The following is a 20,557-nucleotide window of genomic DNA, read 5'->3' as shown; positions in this document are numbered from 1 at the left end:
AGGGCAGGGACTGGTCACACCTTCAAGGTGATTGGGAATCACCTTCAAATTTGTTGAGGAAGAGAGAGAAGAATCTAGGCCTGCTTTGTCCAATATGGTAGCCAGTAGCCACGTGTAGGTAAATTTAAGTTAATTAAAACAAAGCAAAATTTAAAAGTCAGTTCCTTGGGACTCCCCGGCTGCTCCAGCGGCCAAGACTCCACGCTCCCAGCGCAGGCCGCCCAGGTTCTATCCTTGATCAAGGAACTAGACCCCACATCCTGCAACTAAAGAGCTCGCATGTCACAACCCAAGGTCCCACGTGCCACAACTAAGACACAGCACAGTCAAATAAAATAAATAAATATTTAAAAAAATAAAAATAAGCTGCTTTCTTTAAAAAAAGTCAGTTCTGTGGGGGTGCACTCACTAAACTTCAAGTGCTTATTGCCACATGCAGCTAATGACTGTCTCATGGGAGATACGGGCTTCCCAGGTGGCGCTAGGGGTAAAGAGCCCACCTGCCAATGCAGGAGACCTAAGAGACACAGATTCGATCCCTGGGTCAGGAAGATCCCCTGGAGAAGGAAATGGCAACCCCCTGCAGTCTTCTTGCCTGGAGAATCCCATGGACAGAGGAGCCTGGCGGGCTACAGTCCATGGGGCCACAGAAGAGTCAGAAGACTGAGCACTCGGCACACACGGGAGATATAGAACATTTCCCTCATTGTACAGAGCTTCTGTGGACAGCGGTGATTTTGCCAGTGCAGTGATGGTTATTATGTGAAAACAGGACTCTTTAGTACTCTGTTTCTGAAACTGTAAATGTTCCCATAGTTAGCGCTCTTAATATCTGGAATTGTTTCTGGGATTAATGATGAATTCACTAGGAAGATAAAGAAAGGAGAAACTAACATTCGCTGAGGGCTTACTGTTTCTTGGAACTTTCCAAGCCATTTTCACATATGATTACGTAATTCTTTCAACAGCCGTATAGGGTAGTATGACTGCTACTATTTTTAAGGGCAAAGAAAGGCTGGCACAGAAAGATGAAGTAGCCTGCCATAAATTGTAAATATTTTCGCCAGGATAGGAAATCAAGTCTAACTCCAATATTGTGCTTGAGTCATACAACTTGTTGCCTTAATGAGTGGTTCACTGATTTGCATATCTACTCTGTTCTAGGAACATAATATAATAAAACAGAAAACACAATGTAAGTAGGGAACATTACTAGACGTTACACTTTTAAATAAAAAGTGATGACCAGAGTAACTAAGATTTTAAAATTTGATTTATATTGTTTTATAGTTGTATAAATAAACTGAATGGAAGAAATATACATAAAAATTCTTTGTTGTACAAATAATTTCACACTGATACCAGTTTTTTCCCATGGCTCTTGCGTTTAAGACAAAGATATTCTCATCACAATATTTGTTTATATTGTAAAATAATTTGATATAAATTTGACATGAGCACTTTAATCTGCCACTTAAGAATGATCAGAGCCAGGCTGACATTGTAGATAGAAAAAAAAAAAAGCTACAATTTAATTAGTTCTTGGCCATCCATATTTCTGCTGTAAAACATCCTCCAAATTACACAGTCTCACTAATATGCACAAACTGGAAGCTTTTAAACTTAAGGGTTAATTGTAGGTTAAAAAATAAAAACAATTAGAATATTTAAAATCTTATTCATTTAAAAATTATTTTATGTAATATTTCAAACTTATCCCATCATACAGTCTAAAATAAACCATAAACAGCAGATTTTCATATTCATTCCCATCTTTTCTGATGATTTTCCAACCAGTGATGTGACTTGTCCATGCTATATTTACTAGATTATATCTTGCATGACAGGGGGTTGGGTGGGGTATTCAGGCTACAGACATTTTCAACAGAAAATCCGTCATTTGCAACATCGTTTGTCAGCACAGGTGCCCTGGTTCAAGTGACCCACCCAGTTCTGGGAATGGAAAAGCTGACACAGGACGATGAAGCAGTTGTCTGATAGCATCTGGGCAGGAAACAGAGAAGGCTGAACTTTAAAACAGTCCTAATAATTTCCAAATCCTTCTGAGATTAGGTGGTTAAGTATAATAATTGCAATGCATGTTTATGCCCTACTTACTTGTGTTTGGTAAATTTGAGATGAAAAAGCCTGAGAGAGAGAAATACCAGATGTAACACACAGCACTTTCATCCCCTTCGGCCAATTATTATTACAAAATATCTTTCAACAATGACTGTATCTTAGGTAAACAGGTTTAACTATAAAGATCAGTTAAAAATATGTTACTGTGAAGTAACTATTACAATGTGCTTCCAACTCCAACAGAAGGGGAAGCGCATGAACACTATTAATAGTAATTCTTGCTTATTAGCATAAATATGGAGAATTTGGAGGTTTATGAATGAAATAATAAACTGAATTATGAAAACTCTACTATTTCAGTGTTAATACATTGAAACAAACCTTTGTGGCTCTATCTTTCCAGAGTTATTGCCCTGAGATATTTATGGGTTTTGTCACGATCCCAGGATGCCAGGGATGCACAGGATGCAGGGAACACAGGATGCCACATTTCTAACAAGGACTCGGGTGATCGCTATGCATAATGAAGTCTTTCCGTAAAAAGCATTTTCTGGAGACATAATTCATATACCATACAATCCCCTTGTGTGAGGTGTACCATCACAGAGTTTATTTTTATTTGTTTAATTCACAGAGTTGTACAACCATCAGTGATGAAAGGCATGTGGGCAGATGTGTTTGGGTTTGAGTCTTGCTTCTTTAATATCTATAAATCTCAGTTTTCCTCCTCTGTAAGAAAGGAACAGTAATATCTTCCTGAGTTATGAGAGTGACACTGAGCACTTTATCACGTGCAAAGCCCTGGGCTTTACAACAGCCGTGTGACGTGGATACTCCTACTTCTATCTCGCAGATGAAGTTAAGGAATTTACCCAAGGCCATAGAGTAAGCGCTCCAGCTGGATATGAAACCCAGCACTTTGGCTCTGTAGGCAGCCCTATAGACTCTTTTCTGTAAGGACGCGAGATAAATATTTCTAGCAAGGGCAACATTTTCATTATCCCCCAAACAAACTCCATGCCCTTTTCTTTTCTCATGCCTCCCAACATTTCTATCGCTACAGATTTGCCTAACTGGACACTTCATATGAATGGCCCCATGCAATATGAGGTTGTGATGGCTTCTTTCACTTAGCATAATGTGTTCAGGGTTCATCCATGTCGTGGTATGCATCAGTACCTCCTTGCTTTTTATTGCTGAATAATACTATATTATGTGAACATACAACATTTTATTTATCCATTCATTAGGTGATGAATATTTTGGTTGATTCTACCCTTCGAGCTATTATGAGTAATACTGTTACAAACATTTGTGTACAGCTTTTGTGTGGATACATGTTTTTATTTTTCTTACATATATACCTAGGAGTAAAATATCTGAATCATATAGTAACTTTAGGTTTTACCTTTTGAGGAATCACCAGATTGTTCTTCAGTAGCTGTACCATATTATATCCCTACCATCAAAGTATGACGTTTCCAATTTTTCTACATCCTTACCAACACTTTCTACTATCTTTCTTTTAAATTATGATCATGTGGATATGAAGTGGTATCTCACCACGGTTTTGATTTCTCTGATGCCTAATGGTGTCAGGCATCTTTTCATATGTTTGTTGGCTATTTGTATATCTTTTATGGAGAAATGTCTATTCAAGTCCTTTGCTCATTTTAAAATTGAGGTATTTGTCTTTATGTAATTGAGTTATAAGAGAGTTCTTTATATATTATAGATACAAAATCCTTTATTAGGTGTATAATTTATAAATTTTTCTCCCAATTTGTGTCAGTGTCATCTTTTTAGTTTTTTATGGGTTGGGAAGATCCCCTGGAGAAGGAAATGGCAACCCACTCCAGTATTTTTGCCTGGAGAATCCCATGGATGGAAGAGCCTGGTGGGCTACAGTCCATGGGGTTGCAAAGAGTCGTACATGACTGAGTGACTTCACTCACTTAGAAGCACAAAACTTTTAAATTTTGATCAAGTTCAATTTTTTTTTCTTTTGTTGCTTATACTTTTGGTGTCATATCTAAGAAACTATTGATGAATTCGAGATCATGAGGATTTACATCTGTTTTATGTGAAAAGTTTTATAGTTTTGGTTCTTACATTTAGGATATCCATTTTGATCTTATTTTGAATTAATTTTTGTATGTTGTATGAGGAGTTATTTTATTTTTTGCATGTGGCTATCCAGTTTCTCAGCATCATTTATTGAAAAGATTATTCTTTTCCCCCGAATTATTTGATGCCCTTAGTGAAAATTAATTGACCATAACATGTGCTACAGTAAAGTTTAGAACCATAGGTCTACTGGAATTGTGAGCAGACCATTGTAACAAGAGTAATACAAGATAAAAGTATTAACCTTTGCCCACTCTAATGGTTATTCGTTTTTTTCTTCTTTTGGACATACCACTTGCAGGATCTTAGTCCCCCGATCAGGGATTGAACCTGGACTTAGCATGAAAGCACTGACTCCTAACCACTCTACCACCAGGGAATTCCACTTGAATGATTATTAGTCTTGAGCTGTGTTTGCAATTCCAAATTTGGTGTGTATATGGAAGTTGTGAGGATGGGAAACGTTGAGGAAGGGGTACGACACAAACTAGTTAATTCAAGAAACTTACTTGGCAAAATGGTCTTATAGCGATTTTTGGTTCCATGACGTGGAATGTCAATTTCTTTGGGATCCACAAAGTTCATTGGTATTTCCTGCAAAAATAAGTGATATAAAATACTGTATCTAATGCTGCCACAAAGAAAATCTTCATGGGGGGCCATCTGATTCAGAGCTTTATTGGACTTCAAAGTCATTTATGAAACAACAGACCACCACCTCTGGTTTGCCAACACCCTTCCTTTCCCAAACACATCAGCTGCACCCTGACAAGCTGACTCTAAGAAATGGCTTTGTGTGTTAGATAGTATTATTTGATATGTAGTTTTTAAAGAGGCATAGAAACGTTTAGTTAGGTTTTAAGAATCCTGTTCTGACATAATTGCTGGAAATTTATAAATAGGTGGCTGAAAATTTTTTTTAAAGTGTATTTAGATTTCTTCCAATCTTTGTGTAGATTTAATACTAAATTTTTTTTATTATGATAGATTCTGTTTTAACATTAATTGTGACTCTTTTAGGATTATGAAAAACTTCCCCTCAAATGGTAAATATAAAGGGCATTTTTGTTGATTTAAGTAATAATGACATGATGCATTTTTGTATTAAGAAATGGTTTTTAATTTTACTCGTCCATTTCTGGTTATAAATGCAATATTTGTAGTGAAGGGCATTTAGACACTGTCTTCTAGCAATTAACAAGAATACAAATATATTTATTAAGTCAGAAAATATGCCAAATGATGAAGAAGGGAACATTTAGAGCAGGAGTCACTCTACATGTTAGACCTAAGAGGTGAGCATCTGATGCTGACTGGAACAAAGGGAACAATAAGCCAAAGTTTTCAAAAGGTTCTAAACAAATATTTAAGAAGCTGATTATACAAAATGGTATGCTCTTTAACTTAAAATTCTGCAAAGGATTGCTTAGACAAATGTGAATTAAAATATCTTTTATCCCTGGATCACATAAAATAATATTTTTGTTACCTACACTTTCTCCAAAAGAAAATAAAACTTGACAGCCTAGTATTCATTGAAATGAAAGAACTTATCTACAAATTTATTTAAATTGTTCTTGTTTTCAGGCAATCTGAAAATTCAAGAAAAGCCTGACTATACTATGAATTTAAGACTTGGTCCATAGAGAGGAGAAGCTTACTTTAAAAACATCATTTCTGAAACTTGCATTATTTTAGACATTTATAATTTATTCCTGTTCTTTGCTCCAACTAAATTTTAAAAGTTCATATTTTCAAGTTACCAAAGTAAGCAAAATTGTTGACTGTTCAATATAAACCACATGTTTATGCTTAGTAATTTCAAACAGGTTAGCCTGTTTTGGGAAAGTCGTGATTAGCTTTATTCCTCCCATTCTTTCTTGTTTTCTGACACACACTGACAATTTATCATCTTCTAGCATTCTCTCCTTGTATTCATTGTTGGCCTCATCTTCCCTTTCAAGGAAGTAGTCTATGTTAAAGGCTTACCTCACTGAACTATCTGCAGTTTAAGAAACATACCTTTGGCCACTTACATGATCACTGATTGGTTTGTTTATCCCCCCAGGTTTCATTTTTTTTTCATACATAAAGAGATGACATGCTACAAAGTCTAATTTTTAAAACTACATGCTTGGTATTTTACTTTGGACACTTAATAGTTGATGAAGTAATAGATCAAACCTATGGCTGGCTCATGAAAGGGCGGTTGCAAACACCTGACTTACCCTCAAGTGTTCAATTTATCATACCCAATGGATATGCTTAAAATGCACAACTGCTTTAAGATGCAAGTGGTTCTATAAAATGGATATTCCCCTTGGGAAACAGTTGGACCTAAGAAGGTCTAATGTGTCTCCATGCTCTCTGGATAAAATGTGTTTTATGCATTAAGTTATTACCAGCAACAATGATAGGTCATCATCATTTTTAGCTGAATGAAACTCACCATTATTTTTAGCCTACATTTAGTCTTCCTTTTGTGTTGCTTATTTCATTAAAAGGCACTATGTGCACCCTGTTGCTAGGTCTAAAAATGGGGATGTCTTTCCTAACCTCCTTTTTTCTTGGCTGACTTACCTCATTAAGGCCACTTCTTACAGACTCCTATAGACCCTTCCAATTTTCACTGCTACTTCTTTAGTTTTGACTAATCATAGCTTCACAGGATAATCTCTAGAGTCTCCAAAATACCTCTTTCCAATGCAGACTCTACTGCCCATAGTAATTTTTAAAAGCTTTTTATTTTATATTGGAATATAGCCTATTAACAATGTTGTGATAGTTTCAGGTGGGCAGCAAAGGGACTCAGCCATACATGTGCATGTATTCGATCTCCCCTAAGCTCCCTCTCATCCGGGCTGCCACACAACATTGAGCAGAGTTCCCTGTGCTATGCAGTAGGTCCTTGTGCTTCTCCATTTAAAATATAGCAGTGTGTATTCTCGATCCCAAACTCCCTAACTGGATAGTAACCTTTTTTAAACACAAGATAAATCCAAACCCTCAGTAACATATGAAGTCTTAGATTTGTTTTATATCTAAGGCTCAATTTTTGTTACTTCCCATTTTAATTTTAATGCTCCTGTCAAATTGAACAATTTAATTTCCCAAATAGTGACAAGTAAGCCTGCTCTGTCATCCTGGAATGGTCAGCTCATTCTTGCCGCTTCTTTGCCTGGCCAGCTTCTATACCCTCTGCCTTAATTTAGGTATCATCCTGGTTTGAACACTCACCAATAGTTGATGAGATGCGGGGTGGACCTGGAATCTTTGCACTTAACCTTTAGAACTGTAATCATTCTACTATGAGCTGACAGTGTCATTTTGGAATGTGCCTCTAGTGGCTAGAATATCAAAATGCCTCCTGAAGAGTGAATAACAAACAGCATGCTTACCATGAATTCACTTTGGAGTAAATGTGAACTTGCCACGACGTCCCTCAGCTGCGACCGTGTGAGAATTCGGCTGGCTGACTGCAGGTACTCCAAGGCTACCTTCTCCCGTGGGGTTGGTGTGGCCACAAAGGGTTCAACACTGCCCAAGCTACTCATGTCCAGTGTAAGAGATACGTTGGACCCTCGCCTACATTGGAGGAAAATGCTATTAGGTTTAAACACTGTATGGATTCTTTTCAGCACATGTTTGTTTTCTTGTATATACACATAATTCAGCGAGAACTATTATAGAAATAAGGACCTTCTTTTAGGGTACCATAATTGATGATAGCAATTACTGTAGTTTCTCTACAGCAAACTGACAGTTTTGTTGTTGGAGAAACCACTCTGAACTGAGAAAATGAACTATAGTTTATTAAGGGATATAGCTGCTATGGAAATAATAAGATGGCTAATAAATGAATAAGATGGCTAATAAATTAAGTGAAAAATTCAGGAAAAGTAAACAGCATCTGAATTGAGGAATAAGATGTAACACAAACCTACTTTATCTGTATATCTGACAGTCCAGTATGAAAATTCTGTATCCACCCTAGCTAATATTTTTGACATCAATATATTATACTTATGATTTTACTAAACTGAAGCTCAGAGGAGAAAAACAATCTATTTATTTTAGTTCAAGTGATTGCCATTGAAATAGAATTTAAAAGTTCAAAATGTATTTTTTTATAGTTTCTGGTAAAGTCCAAAAAGATAACTTTTTCATCCTGTATACATATGTATATATGATGTCTTGTATATATATGTATGCATATTTGTATGTACTTGCATATGTATATGTTTAATTCTGTGATAAACTTACAACAGGAAGACCACAGACCCTTATACTAAATTAAAATTGAAACTCTCTCTGTGATTTCCCTCTTGTTGGGAGGCAAGGTGTGGTTCTTCCAACTTATAAAGGCTCCCTGTGTCCAAAACAGAAGGTGTGAGTGCCTCTTACTAATAACATTAGGTGTATGGAATCAAGGAGTAACTATTAAATAGCATGTGTTGAGGGTCAAATAGCACATTAAAGTGCTGCACTCAATATGCCAGCAAACTTGGAAAACTCAACAGTGGCCACAGGACCGGGAAAGGTCAGTTTTCTTTCCAATCCTAAAGAAAGGCAATGCCAAAGAATTTTCAAACTACTGTAAAATTGCACTCATCTCAGATGCTGGCAAAGTAATGCTCAAAATTCTCTAAGCCAGGCTTCAATAGTATGTGAACTGAGAACTTCCAGATGTTCAAGCTGGATTTAGAAAAGGCAGAGGAACCAGAGATCAAATTGCCAACAATAGGAAAAGCAAGAAAATTCCAGAAAAACATCTACTTCTGCTTTATTGACTATGCCAAAGCCTTTGACTGTGTAGATCACAACAAACTGTGGAAAATTCTTAAAGAGATGCAAATACTAGACCACCTTACCTGCCTCCTGAGAAATCTGTATGCAGGTCAAGAAGTAACAGGTATCTGTTTCACCCTAGATAATATACATGTTTTGATGCTGTTCTCTCGAAACATCCCACCCTCGCCTTCTCCCACAGAGTCCAAAATTCTGTTCTGTACATCTGTGTCTTTTTCTGTTTTACACATAGGGTTATCATTACCATCTTTCTAAATTCCATATATATGCATTAGTATACTGTATTGGTCTTTTCTTTCTGGCTTACTTCACCCAGGCTGGATGCATGAGACAAATGCTCAGGCCTGGTGCACTGGGAAGACCCAGAGGAATCGGGTGGAGAGGGAGGTGGGAGGGGGGATAGGGACGGGGAATACATGTAAATCCACGGCTGATTCATGTCAATGTATGACAAAAACCACTACAATATTGTAAAGTAATTAGCCTCCAACTAATAAAAATAAATGAAAAAAAAAAGTAACAGTTAGAACTAGACACGGAACAATGGACTGGTTCCAAATTGAGAAAGGAGGTATACTGTCAAGGTTGTATATTGTCACCCTGATTATTTAACTTATATGTAGACTACATCATGTGAAATGCTGGGCTGGATGAAGCAAAGGCTGGAATCAAGATTTCTGGGAGAAATATCAATAACCTCAGATATGCAGATGACACTACCCTTATGGCAGAAAGTGAAGAGGAACTAAAGAGCCTCTTGATGAAAGTGAAAGAGGAGGGTGAAAAAGCTGGCTTAAAACTCAATATTCAAAAAATGAAGATTATGGCATCCGGTACCATCATTTCAGGGCAAATAGATGGGGAAACAATGGAAACAGTGAGAGACTTTATTTTGGGGGGCTCCAAAATCACTGCAGATGGTGGCTGCAGCCATGAAATTAAAAGATGCTTGTTCTTTGGAATAAAAGCTATGACCAACCTAGATAGCACGTTAAAAAGCAAAGACACTACTTTCCTGACAAAGGTCCGCCTAGTCCAAGCTATGGTTTTTCCAGTAGTCATGTATGGATGTGAGAGTTGGACTATAAAGAAAGCTGAGCACCGAAGAAGATGCTTTTGAACAGTAGTGTTGGAGATGACTCTTGAGAGTCCCTTGCACTGCAAGGAGATCAAACCAATCAATCCTAAAGGAAATTAATCCTGAATATTTACTGGAAGGATTGATGCTGAAGCTGAAGCTCCAATACTTTGGCCTCCTGATGTGAAGAACTGACTCTTTGGAAAAGACCCTGATGCTGGGAAAGATTGAGGCAGGAGGAGAAGGGAACGACAGAGGATGGGATGGTTGGATGGCATCACCAACTTGATGGACATGAGTATGAGCAAGCTCTGGGGATTGGTGATGGACAGGGAAGGCTTGCATGCTGCAGTCCACAGGATCACAAAGAGTCAGACACGAATGAGCAACTGAACTGACTAAGAGTCAAGGTCAGAGAGTGTATTTAAAGAATTTTTAAGTTTAAAGGGGACTGAGGTGTGTGTCAGGTGATCAGATTTGGTGCCAAGTGGTTACTGTCCCAGGAAAATGAAGAGCTGGCATATACGAGCCAAAAAGAATTCAAGTAGAGAATACAAGCAGATAGTTCAGTTCAGGTTCAGTTCAGTCGCTCAGTCATACCATTGTATTCAGTGCCCCTGACCCTGCAGTAGGCCACTGTTGACCCATGCCTCCGCCAGAGACTCCTGGACACTCATAGGCAAGTCTGGCTCAGTCTAGCATATTACTTCCTTTAAATGGTGTTTAACGTGTATGAAGTACTACATCAAGAAACGCTGAAGTGGTTAGAGCTTAATTTTAAGAAATAGAAAATGATTAGAGCACACACACAAAAAATTCATTAAACAAAAATATATCAGTTCTTTCCTCTTACAAATCTGCCTCCAGTTGCAGCTTTGGTGTCATTCTACGCTTTGATATATAATGCTGTCATTTTCATTAATTTCTAAATGGTTTGTAGTTGAAGTTTAATTCTTGCTTTAACTCGAGGGTAATTTAGCTGTTTGCCCACTCATTTTCCTTATTAGTATCTAGAACATGAAATGTACATAGAAATCAGGATGAACTAGATTTCTAATTATTAGAATTTCTTGATGTTTTCTTTGAGACAAAAACTATAATAAACTTTTCTAAATATTTCATACATGCTTTTGCTGGCAGCTGGTTTGGCCACTATCCATGGATATATTGATAAATATGTCTACATATCATATATATGTACATATATACATATCTATCACCTTATATATTATATTCTGATATATTATTAAAAATACTATTCCAATCTATTTTCTTCTTACTTTTTTCCTACTGGATTTCTCATAGCCTGAAATAGATATGTGAGTCTTCCACAGAATTGTTTGTTATTTCTCATTATATTTCTAATAATTTTTACATTATATGTTTCAGCTATTATGCTGTTTGAAGAGATTCATAAATATAGTTTCACTGTAAGTTTATCAATATTAAATAAATAATTTATCATTAATTTTATGTCTAGCCTCACATCTGACTTTTCCCCCCAGTTTTACTGAGACACAATTGATACATAGCATTGTATTAACATAAGTTTAAGGCATATTGCATAATGATTTGACTTACATATATTATAAAATAATTAACAATAAGCTTAGTTAATATCCATTATCTCGAATAGACACCAAAAAATGTTTTTTCCTGGTGATGGGAACTCTTGGATCTACTCTTAAAAGGTTTCAAATATACCATGCTGCTGCTGCTAAGTCGCTTCAGTCATGTCTGACTCTGTGCGACCCCATAGACGGCAGCCCACCAGGCTCCCCCGTCCCTGGGATTCTCCAGGCAAGAACACTGGAGTGGGTTGCCATTTCCTTCTCCAGTGCATGAAAGTGAAAAGTGAAAGTGAAATCGCTCAGTCATGTCTGACTCTTCGCGACCCCATGGACCGCAGCCTACCAGGCTCCTCCGTCCATGGGATTTTCCAGGCAAGAGGACCGGAGTTGGGTACCATTGCCTTCTCCACAGATATACCATAGACCAGTGTTAATAGTCATCATATTTCACATCACATCCCTAGTACATGTTTATGTTACAACTGAAAGGAGAAGGAGACGACAGAGGATGAGGCAGTTGGATGGCATCACTGACTCGATGGACATGAGTTTGAACAAGCGCTGGGAGCTGATGATTGACAGGGAAGCCTGGCGTACAGCTGTCCATGGGGTCGCAGAGAGTCGGACACGACTAAGAGACTGAACTGAACTGATTCAATTCACACTCCCCTAACCTCCACATCCAACTTCAAAATTTAATATTGACTACCTGCCCTTCTTGAGCATGTTCCTAAAAAAGCTTTTCAGTTCCTGTTATTATTTTTAACTCTTCTGAATCATTGTATTAGGGATTGGGGGATAGCATAATGGCCACCCCATAAAATACTCACCTACCTGATAAGGGGGCTGGCTGCCCCCACCAGGTTTTCCTTCTTGGGGCCTGTCAGTGGTGACTGACAGAGCGCCTGTGTTTCCGAGCAGGAGATAAGTAGCTGAGGAGGAGCAAAGGGTGCGTCTACATTCACGCCAAGAATTTTAATCTATTTCTAGTGGGAAAGTGGTTTTTAAAGCTTCTCAGTCCAGTTCTCTTGGCCTTTAAATTGCAGGAATTCCTAATTCTGATAATAGTTTGCCTATTGGCCTTAGATTTTTACTATATTTGTAAGAATTTGCTGGTTACATAGATAGCTGAGTAAGGAGCTGGGAGAGGTGGCTTAAGGGACTTCTGATCAGAAGCCATTTAAAACCATTATTCTGTTCAGTCCTTTTTTAGCCTTAAAACATAGAAGTATCTGCAACCTGCCAACTGAGGGACACTCAGTGCTATTAGATGATGGCTTAGTAGGAAGCGAGGTCTCTTCCATCAAGAGTGATCAGAGCACATGTATGAACGAGAATGAATTGAGTTGGGTCTTGAAGACAAAAGATAAATTTTGAGTAGACAGTTATTTCAGAGACAGAGTCTGGCAGGAAAACAAAAATGTGGGAGCAGGAAATGATAAGGCATCTTTGAGGAATCACATATCAGCAGTCTGAGCTAGAGTTCTGTTGTGTAAGATGTATTTGGAACTGGGGGGCAGGGTCATGTAGGAGAGCTGAAAAGGGAAGCAACAGTCATAGAAACAAGAGTATTAAAAAACTGCCCGAGTCCAGAAAAGAGAGAATTCAGAGCATCGAGTTATATCAGCTTCTATTTTGGCTTCTCGTGGCATACGCTACCCAAACCTGGAGGATTAAAAGTCTTTGAGATCCTTGTCTTAGGTCCTTTTGATCTAATGTGTAAAATTTGTATACTACGGCTGATTCATGTTGATGCATGGCAGAAACCAACACAATATTGTAAACCAATCATCCTTCTGTTAAAAATAAATAAATTAAAAAATTTTTTATAAGGATTCTGTGATAAACTGAGAGCCAAGAAAGCATTTTCATGCAAACTGACTTGGTCAGGAAGAATGACTTTTGTTTGGCAGGGGAAGGAAGAAAGGAAACAAATACTATTTATTAAACATCTACTACTTGCCAAGCACTGTTCTAAGCACTTTCACATATGATGTCTCAACTTTCAGAGCAGCTCTCTGAGGCCTTATTTTCCCTCATTTCACAGGTGAAGAAATTACTAATAGGAACACGATAGCAGACTAAAGATTCAACCCATGTTAGAACATAGAACCCAAGGTCTTTCTGCTTTGCCACACAAAAGCAAGGTAAAGTGGGCAGATTATGCTAGTCTGTGCAGTTCCCTATGTAGAGTTGGGGTCAGTTGTTGGTAGTAAAGTTAGGATTGCTGCTGCTAAGTCGCTTTAGTGGTGTCCGACTCTTTGTGACCTTATGGACTGTAGGCAGCCAGACTCCTTTGTCCGTGGGATTCTCCAGGCAAAAATACGGGAGTGGGTTGCCCTGCCCTCCTCCAGGGGATCTTCTTGACCCGGGGATCAAACCCACAACTCCTACGGCTCTTGCATTGCTGGTGGATTCTTTACTACTGAACCACTGGGGGAAGCCCAAAGTTAGGATTATTGAAGTATAATGTGGAAACAGTACAATTTTCAAGTCACAAATTCAATCTTTACAGTCATGCTTGCCTGGGCTGAAATCCTGCCTCTTGCATGAGCTTGTGATGGACTTTTTGGTCTGGCTAGACATTGTACATCTCAATTTCCTTCTCTTTTGTGAAATAAACAATTCAGTGTACTAACTTCAGAGGATTATTATAAGAGTTAATCAGATAGTTTAAGTAAACTGCTTATAAAAGGAGATGCTTGGCCAGTGTTTAATTTGGGTCACAATGAATAAAGTTCTATATAACTCTCACCTTCTAATACTTCTCTAAGGGATTCATTTTAAGAGATCACCACGAAAACTCAAAAATTGTTTTACTGAGATTAACTTTAACATTTTGAAACCAATGGATAGAATCTATACTTCGTCACTAAAGCAAAATACATCCTTCTTGATAACCTGTTTCTCTTTTTCATTTTATTATGGCAAATCCATGTCCCTGGAACCCTAAGCAGTTCCAGAACACTTTACCTCAATATCTCAGACATGTCTCAAAGTTTAATTATGGTGTCAAACTGGCATAGGCTGTTGACCTTATAGAAAACACTTTCCACAAAACACAGGCCTTATCATGAGAGCTCTTGTACCCTGACTATAAAATACTGCCATAGGATGTCATGAGATTGGAAAAATCTCCACTTTGGTTAATTCTTATTTTTGAGGAATAAACAATATTTAGGTCAACTGAAATATAGAGGAATTAGGAAATAAAATCAGTAGAATCAACTTACAAATGTGTACACTTCTTAGTCATGTCTTGAGTTGGAGAGAAGAGATTAAATATGCATACATATCTATTTTAAAGTATTAATTTTTCTGTTATAAAAGTAACACATACTCATTGTAGAAAATTTAAAACTTAGGGGTTTTAAAAAAGAAACTAAAATGACTCAGTCACATAAATGTCACTAATATTTAAACTGATATTTCAATTTTGCAATCTTCTGGGCAGTATGGGCAATGACATTGTTTTAATTTTTACTTCTTTGGTTAGAGATGAGGATAAACACATTTTCATATGACTATTGTTCATTTATTGGTCCTTACCTTGGACAATTGTCCATTCATGCTCTTTTTAAATTTATATTCTAGCATTAATGTACTTATAGATTTCTATGATATAAGATACTAATTATTTCTCAGACATATCTGCTGCATATACATAGCTTGCTGTTATCATAAACTACAAAGGATTTTTTAAAAGTACGTTTACATCTAGTCAAACATTAAATTTTATAAATTAAATATTAAAACAAATTAAAGAGGAAAAGATACTACTCTTTTCTTTTGTATTTTCTTGCACTGATTTAAAATCCATAGAAATTCTTCTCCTGGGAGTTTGGATTGTTTTTTAAAGAGTTAATCTTTTAATCTATTTGTAATTGATTTTGAAGTGTGATAAAGGTGAGAATAACCTAGGATTTCCCCCCCTCAAATAGGTTACCAATGTTTCTAACAAAATTTACTAAACAATCTGGAGAAAGGGTGTGTTTTATAAATATGCAAATATTAGGTTTTTACCCAGCTGTGTGCTGAGTCCCTAAGTCAGGTCCAGCTGTTTTGCGACTCCATGGACAGTAGCCTGCCAGGCTCCTCTGTCCATGGGCTTTCCCAGGCGAGAGTACTGGAGTGGATTGTCATCTTCTCCTCCACAGGCCTTTCTGACCCAAGGACTGAACCTGCATCTCTTGTATCTCCTACTTGGCAGGTGGATTCCTTACTACTGAGCCGCCTGGGAAGCCTTTTAACTAGCTATCCCTGACTAATGGTCTAGAGGAGAGAGAAAATACCACTTTACTGAACTAGAGAATGTACATCTGTTCCACAGGATCCATAAGCCAAATGGTAAGACATAAGGCCAGAATCAGAAAGACATTTCAATAAGAAGACAAAACAGATACAAGAAATTAAGAGAAAATTTAAATTAAGGGACAGGAAAAAAGTTTAAAGGATTTAGAGAGAAAAAAATAAACAGAATCCACAGAAATAACTGAAGGAAATCTGGCCCTTTAATAAAAACTGATGCGGAAAACTAAGAACACAAAGTCTTATTAAAAACTTTGTCTCTTTTTTTGTAACATAACTCTGGACAAACTGTTTAGACCTTTTTTAGGTCTCATGATTGCTCTTGGACAAAAGGGAACATAATAAAAAGCTTTATCAAGCTCCCACTGTAGCACCAATTTTTATTTATGCCAAAAAATAAATAAGAGGGAGGAAATTCAAAAGATACCGATGCAAACAATTGAAGGAAAAAGCAAATTCTTAAGGAAAGGTAAAAGGAATGCAATAAACAGCATGTTAATTACAATTAAGTAAAAAGGAAAACTTGTATAAATATTATGGACCAGAGCTACACATTCATTTCAACAAGAGAATATAAACAACTCTGTTGAGATTTTTCAATTTTTGCCTTGCTGCTCCTAATGACCAAGAGGTAAAAAGAAAATACAAGCTAAAAATACAAGAAGTTGAGTGTTGGAATAACTCAGAAACTAGGCATTTATTTTCCTGGTAGTTGGGGCAATATGCTGGATTTTAGAAGTTAGATTTAGGCAGAAAAGCTAATTTCCAGTATTGTGACCATGACTAACTCTCACATATGGCTGCTATTTTTGCAGTATTGCGACCACCAAGAACACTAGACTTCAAGCATGGTCCCTCATTTCATACCCAGTAAAGAATGGAAATGGGAGTAAGAGAACAAAATGAGACAGTGATCCTTTTGCCTGGAGTCCAGGAAGATGTACTTCTGAAACTACTAGATTATGAAATTACGTTTCAGTGGGAAATGGTGGCAGCTGCTTATCTCAAAGTACTTGAAATGGGAACGGAAAAATATGCATCAAAAGATTATAAGAATTTAGTACAAAATGAAGGCAAACAGCTCTTTGAGAGCTTTCTCAACCTTATTTTTTTTTCTTGGTCTTGTCAAAAATAAGCATGATTTTTTTCATAGCTGTCTTTATCAGTATACACATCTAATTCAACTTGGTGAGAAGCAAGAAGCTGAACAGTGAAGTCTTCTCCAAATCTGAAATGTTTCCAATCTGTTCATCATGTGTTTTGATCACAGTGGTCACAAATCTGATAAACTGTGCTTGATTGTAAAGGTGATCTTAAGATCCATGACCACCAACTTGATTTTTCTTAGTTCATTTGCTCATCAAATTTGTCCACATATTTAGTTTTCAAGAAGATTTCTAATAAAGATGAAAAAAAAAAGAAGTTTTAACTCATTTGAATAACAAAGGAAAAACATGGAAATAGAGAAATAGAATTCCTTTAGATTGACTGGCCTCCACAGTTCTCTGAAACTCCAGATTCTATGATTTTTAAGTTCCAAGGGTTATGATATTAAATGAGTAGTTTGCTGTTTCCCTCCACCTCTTTACCTTCAAATAAATTATATATAGTGCTAACCCCCATCCTGGATCACGAAGGCAATTAAAAACAGAAGAGGATATGGGATGCTAAGTTAAACTGTGAATTAAATTCAAAGCTCTTGGAAAGTTAAATGGTGACATAAATACAGTATTACTAATATCCAGAAGCTGAAATGAATGACTAGGTATTGTGATTGTCTATAATAAAATTCCCCAAAGGAAAGACATATGTTAAGTATGAAAAACACCAGACCCTGGAAGATGACAAATCAATTTTGCTCTGAAGTAGGAAGAAAAATCTTATAATGTGAAGAATATTTTTTGGTGTGAGAAATGATTGATTTCCCTACTTGAAAGCACCTATTTCTCTAGGTAGAACATTCTTGTTCCTTTTGAGGGATTAAATAAATATTTTTAATTCATACAATGATATCTGACCTTTTACATATGTACAGCATGAGGCAAACTTTACTACACCCTTTTTTATTATTATAAAAAGTAAAAGTCAAAACAATCAGTAAAAAAAATAAATTGAACTCGCTACATTGTTCTTTGAGCATTGACCTTGGAATCCGAGTTTCAGTTAGTGCTTTGCACTTCACTTACGCTTTTTCGGCCTCAGATTCCCTCATTTGCAAATGGAGATAATAATAAAACACATGGAATTGGTTCACAAGATAAAAGGTAAAGAAGCAAAAATAGAGAAACATTTCTAGCCTACTAACTGACACATAATATATGAATGACTATAATACTTAATAATGGTAACATGGGAATTCTTATTGCACTCCATGCCATGACTGCCTGGGAGCTATACAACATACACTGATAAACGTTTGAAGAAGGTAACCTCAGGAAGCTGGTTAGTGATGGAGAGTCAGTAGCAGTATTACATATGCAAAGTCAGTGGTCACCTAAGTTGGGACCATTTTTTATTTCACAAGCCCTTAAAATTCTTACTTCCTATCCTTAAAATTAAAATTAATAACTTTTCAGATTCAAAAATAATGCATCACTATAAAAATTAAAAATATAGATAACAAAAAGAAAACTATCCTATAATACCAACACTAAGAGTAATTGTTAATAACATTTTAAGTATCTGTCCTTTAAGTATTATACATGTAACATGCATGACAAAATCTAGATTTTTTTTGTCTACATATTCATTATGACTTGCTTTTTATTTAACTAAACATATTTTGAATGTCTTGTGTCTTCAAATTTGCTTGAACCCTAATTGCAAACACTCCACAGTACTTCACTGGATGGATGTATCATAGTTTACTTAACCAATACCAGAGGCTTCCTTGGGGGCTCGGACGGTAAAGCGTCTGCCTGCAATGTGGGAGACCTGGGTTTGATTCTTGGGTCAGGAAGATCCCCTGGAGAAGGAAATGGCAACCCACTTCAGTACTCTTGCCTGAAAAATCCCATGGACGGAGGGGCCTGGTAGGCTATAGTCCACGGGGTCGCAAAGAGTCAGACATGACTGAGCGACTTCTCTCTTTCTAACCAATACCTTGTTTTTGGACAAGAAGGTGTTTTCAGTTTTTCACCATGATAGACTGGACTGCAAATGAACATCCTTAAATCTAATGTTTGCGTATTTCCATGGGCTTCTTGGTGGCTCAGCTGGTAAAGAATCCACCTGCAAGGTGGGAGACCTGGGTTTGATCCCTGGGTTGGGAAGATCCCCTGGAGAAGGGAATGGCTGCCCACTCCAGTATTTTGGCCTGGAGAATCCCATAGACTATACTGTCCATGGGGTCACAAAGAGTTGGACACGACTGAGCAACTTTCACTTCACTTCACTTCATGATTATTTTTTAGGTCAAGAAGTCTTATAAACTAACTCAAAATCTCTGAGTTTGGATAAATCGCTGGATAGAAGGAGCATGGAAGAAGCGTGAAGACTGACTCGGGCTCACAGACATTGAGTTAGCTCAGACCCTCTTCACATCTTGCTCTGATGTGAAGTAGTAGTAGATTCCTAGCAAACTTTCCTAACTCTAAAATCTCCTAGTCCAATACATTTTCTTCTAGATTTCATCGAAATGATGTTTGAGACACTGAAAATGTGATAATAAAACCCACACATGGCTGCCCTTGGACGTAAAATGCTTTCTCATTTGTTCCCTGTGCATTTCCCCAGCCTCATCTCCTCTCGCATCCTAATCTAGATGTGGACTCCCAGCAGGGCTTCAGCCTATGCCTGAAATGGGTTTGCCCCAGCTCTTTCAGATCCAATTGCCCAAATGCTATGGTTTCTTTCCTCGGAATCCTCTTAACAACTCCCCCCCCACCCCAAATGTCTCTAGTACTATTATATTCACTAGAAAGGATGTACCCTAAAGTGTGAATTCCTTGAGGGCAAAGAATTTGACTTTACTCTTCCCTCTCCATCTAGTCTTAAACACATGGAAAGCAACATGTTTGTCATATGCATGGATAAATAGTTGCAAGTGAATTGGTGAGGGTAAGGCTATGTGTAGTTACTGTGGTCTGCTGGGTTTTCCAACTCCCTGAAAACAAAAGAAGTGGGAAATCATGTTAGACAGGAGTTTGAAAATTTAGAATGGAGAAGCCAAGCTTATCTAGGTACAATAAACATTACAGTAGATATTTAGTTTGAGTCTTAATGAATATCAATGAAGTCTGAGCATTAATATCCTCAAGTGCTATGGTGATTTTGTTGGTAGAAAAGAAAAAAAAAGTAGGGCTTTGTCTTATATCCAAGTATGATTAATTTTTTTACTCTTTTTTGGGCATTTGTTATTGTTTTGACTGTCACTCATGGTGAGGAGGCTGTTTCCCGCTAACAAAAGAACAAAATGATGGTAGCTCTAATTTTAGTTCCCAAGTTTAGTTTTTCCAAGCTCATACGTTAAGAAAAAGATGATGCTGAGGAAACATTAATAAGCTTCAGTGAATAAATCATCCTTTTCGAAGTGAAATATCTTTCTTTGAATTTTAGCAGATTTATATACAAAAACATACAC

At 37.0% G+C, this 20,557-nt stretch overlaps 1 protein-coding gene across 3 annotated transcripts in view; it reads right to left on the bottom strand.

Annotated features, from left to right (window-relative positions):
- PTPRR (protein tyrosine phosphatase receptor type R) overlaps positions 1–20,557 on the bottom strand; it is a 270,659-nt gene that overhangs the window by 43,463 nt on the left and 206,639 nt on the right. For all 3 annotated transcript variants that reach the window (XM_070454591.1, XM_070454592.1, XM_070454594.1), the window contains 2 exons: positions 7,608–7,794; positions 4,719–4,803 (listed from right to left, as the gene is read on the bottom strand). In XM_070454591.1, coding sequence (XP_070310692.1) covers positions 4,719–4,803; positions 7,608–7,794 — 272 coding nt within the window. The remainder of the gene's footprint in view (positions 1–4,718; positions 4,804–7,607; positions 7,795–20,557) is intronic.

The sequence above is a fragment of the Odocoileus virginianus genome, chromosome 24, assembly GCF_023699985.2.
Source record: "Odocoileus virginianus isolate 20LAN1187 ecotype Illinois chromosome 24, Ovbor_1.2, whole genome shotgun sequence".
Lineage (NCBI taxonomy): Eukaryota > Metazoa > Chordata > Mammalia > Artiodactyla > Cervidae > Odocoileus > Odocoileus virginianus.
The sequence above is the reverse complement of the archived record's forward strand: the minus strand, read 5'-3'. Positions and strand labels throughout refer to the sequence as shown.